This window comes from Micropterus dolomieu, linkage group LG15, assembly GCF_021292245.1.
Source record: "Micropterus dolomieu isolate WLL.071019.BEF.003 ecotype Adirondacks linkage group LG15, ASM2129224v1, whole genome shotgun sequence".
Lineage (NCBI taxonomy): Eukaryota > Metazoa > Chordata > Actinopteri > Centrarchiformes > Centrarchidae > Micropterus > Micropterus dolomieu.
The window spans coordinates 21,497,168-21,503,913 of NC_060164.1; the positions used below are offsets into that span (position 1 = coordinate 21,497,168).

At 43.7% G+C, this 6,746-nt stretch overlaps 1 protein-coding gene across 5 annotated transcripts in view; it reads left to right on the forward strand.

The window, feature by feature from the left end:
• Positions 1 to 4,308, forward strand: part of LOC123983716 (girdin-like) — a 69,730-nt gene extending 65,422 nt beyond the window's left edge. For 4 of the 5 annotated variants that reach the window (XM_046070007.1, XM_046070009.1, XM_046070011.1 and 1 more), the window contains one exon: positions 42 to 4,308. In XM_046070007.1, coding sequence (XP_045925963.1) covers positions 42 to 953 — 912 coding nt within the window. In that variant the 3' untranslated portion in view covers positions 954 to 4,308. The remainder of the gene's footprint in view (positions 1 to 41) is intronic. The other variant, XM_046070012.1, reaches the window with a different exon arrangement.
• The last annotated feature ends 2,438 nt before the right edge of the window (positions 4,309 to 6,746 follow it).

Sequence of the window (6,746 nt, forward strand, 5' to 3'; positions counted from 1 at the left end):
TAATAATGGTACTTGATACCGTTTGTTTGCCCTTTCTGCAGTCTGGCAGCCAGGAGAACCTCACTGTAGACTCTCCTCGCCTCTCCACTTCTAATGAGCATGTGCAGAAAGAACGCACTTCCACAAAGGGCCGGGGCATATTACGCTCATCCAGTGGGAAAACAGCGGCGGTCAGCTCAGATCGCCCGCCGAGATCCGCTGGACAACCGGGTCGCCCAACCCTTCGTAAGGCGGAGAGCACCCGTGTGAAAGGCTCCGTCCCGATCCGCTCCAGCCTGTCCTCGCAGGGCAAAGCCACATCTGTCTCCGAACGCCTGGACTCCGCTTCCTCCACGCTGCCCCGGGCCAGCAGCGTCATCTCCACCGCCGAGGGCACCACGCGGCGCACCAGCATCCACGACCTGCTCTCCAAAGACAACCGGCAGCCCGTGTCCGTCGACCCTTCTCCTGCTGTCGCTCCCACCAAGGCTGCAGTACGCTCCCAGCCTACACCCAGTGAGTACCACCCCAACAGCACCAACCTAAAAGGACACCTTACTACCACCCCCCTGCCCAAGTCACTCAGCTTACCTTGCCATAGCTCGGAGGATCCCGACCTCTCCACCCTCGAGTCTTTCCTCGGCCCTTCCTTTACTGTAGAGTCGGTGTTCATGGACTCCATCTTTAGTGAGTCGGCGGGCAAAAATCTCCCCTTCTTGTCTCTAAACCCCACCCTAGTCAGCAACATCAGTGGGCCTCCTGTTACAAACAAAACACACCCTCCTCCTATCCTGAATAACATTTCCACCCAAAACCAGGCCCCTCACAGCAAAGCAAATGGCCAGATGAGATCCAGCCCAGCCAGTCTGAAAGAGCACAACGAGGGCATTGATCCCAATCGTGTGCATAATTCAGAGCAGTCACTGAGCCCAGAGGACAACCAGTCCCTGTGGTATGAGTACGGGTGTGTGTGAATGACAGGGAGGTTCTGGCTTTTTTTTTAAACCAGACTTGACTTAAAGAGGGGAAGGATAAACGACAAATCCTCCTCGCCTGCATGTATTTATTAGAGCATTATCCCTATCTCTGTGTGGTGATTCCCCCCCCCCCCCTTTGTTTCTGTTTGCCATGTTGCTGATCGGGGAATTGCTTTTTTCTTTTTGTTTTCTGCCTTGTTATCTTCTCTGATGTGGGAATCTGATGAATGTTCTTCCGTCCAACTGCCTTTGTTATTATTTTCCTATTCAAATCCATTTCACTGGCTAACACGATACTATTATCTGCAGTTTGGGGTTTATGTCTCACATTTAAGCCTTAGTATTTCTGTTTATAGCTTAAATCTTAAATTAGCCGTGAATAGAAACATTGAATAATCTGTCACCAGGAACATTTTAATGTCATAAATAGCTGTTTCTGATAGAGAGCAAAGCATTGTGGGACAGCCCTCGTAGGAGCAATTTTCAGTACAAATCCAAATTAAAAATTTTCACTGTGTCAGATAATAGATTCACTTTCCACTTCACGTTTATTATGATGTCTGGATGTATGGGGGATTGTCTTTTTCACTGCTTTTGAACTCTGCTGCGTCATCCACTAAATTGCACGGCTTTGTTCTGTCTGACCTGAAACGCTCATTTTGATTGTTGTGATCAAAATGGTCATCATGTTTATCTTTTTTTTCTTTCTTTTTTTTTTTTTTTTTTTGTATTGCCAGTGTGTACTGTTTGTTTTTGTTTATTTGACACCTTTTCTGTATTTTCTTTTATAAATCTGTGTATATTGTCTTGGGCATTTGCTCCGGTGGGTCGTCACTGACCTCTTGGGCTGGTGACAAAATGACGACGCTTCGTTCCCAAATGATCTGAGGGAAGGTAAAGCTGGTTAAGTGAAAGTTGACAATGAAGGTAGTGGGGTATGTTTTCGTTGATAGTTGGTGAAACAGGGAGTCAATATAGTAAGTTGAGAATAGTTTTCAGTGATCGGATTGTTTTGTGAATGAAGCTAACATCATTTCCTTTGGTATCTGGAAACTTATTTACTCATCCTGATTCCTGATGACCACAACTGCACCACAACTTGAGAATGGTTAATATTTGGTTTATGTATTTTAGACTGACGAGCTCTTGTACAGATTGTTGTAATCATTAAGTTATAATCAAAGACGAGCACTGCTTTATGTGCCAATACTAGTAATACTGTCTGCCTCTAGATGCTTATTTATTTCTGCTTTTGTACTCTGTACTTGGCTGTTTTATAGGTGCTTTATTGTTTTATTTATCTTAATCTACATTATATTCAGGTATAAAGTCAAATGTTTTTGTCACTGTTTACAGATGTAACATAAACATTGCCTTTGTCCTACAGATGTGGAGGGCAGAAAGTCTAAAAGCAGGAGCGGGGAGCCGCAGCAAAGCTGCTAAACCCCGCCCCCACCACCCTCGTCTGTCTGCTACCATGCTGTGAGCGCGTGGTGAGTGAGTGCTGCTCGAGTGGGGGGGTGGGGGGGGTTGAGTTTTGTCTCCATGGGAACCTAAAACATGGTGTAACAGATGTCATCCATCCTGCTGTGCACTTGCTTCCCCTGCTTCTCGTAAGCCAAACCCCATCCCCGCTGTCCTGTTCGTCGACCCACTTACCCTGTGGTGCCAAACGCCTGTTCACAGAGCCTGACAGGACCCTGCATGGCATATGGGCCGTTTTGCCATGTTGCTCTGAGTGTGTGAACGCTTTGCCTGTTTGTGTCCCCAAACCCCCAAGAGAAGTCCTATGACTCCAGCACCTCAACGTATCCCTCCTCTACGATGCTTCTTGTGGTGTTGGTGTAGGTACTGCTGAGTGTTTCCTGGTGGTGGAAAAAAAATAGGCCCTTTGCTGTTCTCAGGCTGCGTGTTGTTGCTGCATGGCTTCGGTGTAGCGCTGAAATCCTTCCCCCGTCTTGTTCCCTTGATAACGCACATAGATCCAGGCTGGCTGTTTTCTTCTGCCTCCTTGTATATCACTGTCTACTGAAACAGTTTCTGACTTTTAACCTTCTTTATTCTCTTTTTTATGTTGTGTTCTCTTCTGTTTACTGTTTACTTTCTAATCTGTCTATTGTTCTTTCTATTCTTACTCTTTCCACTCCTTTGCTTGCCTGGGACTCAGAGAGAAAGGTGGCCTTGGAGCTGTGTGTCTGAAGCCAAGTAGAGTTAATCTGCTGAGACCGTCTACAGTGAGAAAAGATTGTATATGCCAGTTTCCATTTTCTTCCCTGTTTCTTTTTTTTTTTTTTGAAACCCAGGACACTTCAGTAGAGAAATGTGGCTTCCTTCTCTGTTTTGTTTTTTCTTCCTTGAATCAAGGAAATGACAGAAAAATATTAAAAATGTTGCAGTGACAGTTTTTTTTTTTTTTTTTTTTCTATAAAGACTAAAGATGTGGCAGATTGCACTGCCATGTGTCCTTCAGTGTGACGGACTGCTAGATGTGCACTAGTCAACGGATTTAAGATTAAAGTGCCAATGTTCACACAACAGCCAAAAGGGCGATCTTAAACCAGACTGATGACTCCTTTTTGGATCATCTGTGTAACTTCAAAGACAGTCAGACATTCTGCCCAACACCATGACCATAAAAAAATGTTTTTGTAAATGGGCAGCATGCACAAGCAAAAACAACATTCAGACAGGCTCGTACAAAACATTTGCATAGCATGTCAGCACTGAACATTTCCACCTGCTATCAGACTGAATAATCACAATGTGCATGAAGCAATCAGCCAATCACCCCACTTCCTTTATCCAATCAAAGAGGAGGACAGTGTTCAGTGGGGATTTTACTTGCCAGGATGCCAAATGGACTTGGACAGGAAGCCATGACAGCTGTGGGATTGATTGGCGTCTGTTGACTGCCAATCATGAGTGACGGTTGTGTGATCTGAGTGCGAGAGAGACTTATCTTGGGGAGTGTTCCAGGTCACCTATATGACAGTTGGCAGCCATAGCTCATGCCACCACAGACAGACATCCTGAAACAAACCCCCTACACACTGTTCATCTTAGCTGAAATCATATATCATCATAGATCCTTGATCAAATAACAGTTAGAGCACCCTCATAGTTCATTGACATCATACCATCACAGTATTGTGTATTTACTTTCTGAGGCATGCAGTGAGAAACTGTTAATAAATCTGTTTGTATAGGTGACCTGTAATCTGCTCCATCACATGCGGAACGTGCAGATTTCTGTTGCTGTGTTGAACATGGTGGTGGTGATGAGACCCAGTGTTTTCCTCCTTTTCCACTTTTACATAAACCCATTTGATGTAATTAAAAATCATGAAGTCTACTGTGTGCTCTTTTTGCTTCTGTTTTCATGCCGGAACATCCAAATGTTCATGTTGTTTTCAGGAACACAGGAATATGTTCCTTGTGTTAAAATTAAGTTTAGGTAAGGAGTCTACACACCTTTACAAGAGTGAAAATGGTGGAAGAAAGCTCCACCATTTTCTTCATTCTTTTTCAGTGTTGCACTAAACTTTTTCCCTTTTGTAGAAGTGCACATGTGGAAGTGTAGAATTTCCTTTAAAAAGTCCCTTAGCTGAGATGGAGCAAATATTGTAGCAAATTGTATAACGGAGTCTTACCTGTTCATTAGATGCACCTGTATCACCTTGTGCTTTCTATTTCAAAAGCCCTAAAGGATATCCTACCCTGGCTTTGTTGATACTGTCAGAGAGGTGTTGATTCAATTATATGGTCATTAAGGACGTTGTTGTGTTAAAATATATTAAGAAGGGTTTCTGATACTCTGGTCCAGGACAACATCCTGGTTAACAGAGTACCGGTTTAGCAATTCATTTGGTGAATAGGTCTTTAAATAAACTAATCAAAGTCTATGTAGAAGAACCAGATATATTGTGTTTTTTTTTTGTTTTTATACCATGTGTTCTTCTTGTCCAAACCAGGTGCCTACATTGCCTACATTGCAACTCAAACGCTAAGCTCGCTGCTTTGCGTCTCCACACCTTTTTTAGATTTCTTTTAATTTTTAGACTTGTATAACTCCCTCAGACCTGTAAAAAGAGTGTGTAAAATTGGTGCAGTTCCCCTCTTAAAAAAAAAAAAAAATCAATACTTTGTGGTGTAATTTCAGGTATTTTTTTGCAAAATTTGTTTGGGGTTTTTGTACAAAAAGCTTTTTGCAGAACTGATTTATATCAAAGGGAAGGTCCTTGCTTGGAAAAAAAAAAAAAAAAAAAAAATTGTACAGATTAATCAGGTGCTTTTACTGACTGTGGCTGATTCTCAGGTGGTTCTCTTGTTCTGATTCTCAATTGCGTTGAGGTCTAATGCAGAATAATTGAGAAAACGTGTGAAGGTTTGTAGGGCCTCAAACAGAACATGAACAAAACACAGATGGGTAGATCTGTGAGGAGCTGCCAGTTGTTGAATTTTCCCTCTTGGTAAGCTCTTTTTCCACCCAACAATATTTGACAAGGAAACTCCACATCTCCAAACATCATGTCCTTGGTCGCGTATGTATTGTGAGCCACCACAGGCGAACACATCATGTCCTGTCTGAGTGGTGAGGAAAGATTTCATCATGAATCAGAGGTATGAAAACACATCTTCACACCTTCACCCAGGAGCTGAAGCTTAAAGGAGGTTCACAATCTTTCAATAGTCAGAAGCCCACATTCCTGTACTATTTAAGTGTGCTGTAATACAGTGGTGGAAATTAACTAAGTATAATTTTGAGGTACTTCTGCGTATTTCCATTTTATGCTACTTTATACTTACTTTACATTTTAGATGCATATTGTTTTTACTACATTTATTTGATAACTTTAGTTATTGTTACTCTGCAGATTCAGATGTATATTACAAAATACACTGCTCAAAAAAATAAAGGGAACACTAAAATAACACATCCTAGATCTGAATGAATGAAATAATCTCATTAAATACTCCTTTCTTTACATAGTTGAATGTGCTGACAACAAAATCACGCAAAAATTATCAATGGAAATCAAATCTATCAACCCATGGAGGTCGGATTTGGAGTCACACTCAAAGTGGAAAACCACACTATAGGCCGATCCAACTTTGATGTAATGTCCTTAAAACAAGTCAAAATGAGGCTCAGTAGTGTGTGTGTGTGTGTGTGTGTGTGACCTCCACGTGCCTGTATGACCTCCCTACAACGCCTGGGCATGCTCCTGATGAGCCAACTCCTGGACAGTCTGTGGTGCAACGTGGCGTTGGTGGATGGAGTGAGACATGATGTCCCACATGTGCTCAATTGGATTCAGGTCTGGGGAACGGGCAGGCCAGTCCATAGCATCAATGCCTTCCTCTTGCAGGAACTGCTGACACACTCCAGCCACATGAGGTCTAGCATTGCCTTGCATTAGGAGGAACCCAGGGCCAACCACACCAGCATATGGTCTCACAAGGGGTCTGAGGATCTCATCTTGGTACCTAATGGCAGTCAGGCTACCTCTGGCGAGCACATGGAGGGCTGTGCGGCCCCCCAAAGAAATGCCACACCATTACTGACCCACCGCCAAACCGGTCATGCTGGAGTATGTTGCAGGGCTCTGGCAGTGCTCGTCCTTGCACAAAGGTGGAGGTAGCGGTCCTGCTGCTGGGTTGTTGCCCTCCTACGGCCTCCTCCACGTCTCCTGATGTACTGGCCTGTCTCCTGGTAGCGCCTCCATGCTCTGGACACTACGCTGACAGACACAGCAAACCTTCTTGCCACAGCTCGCATTGATGTGCCAT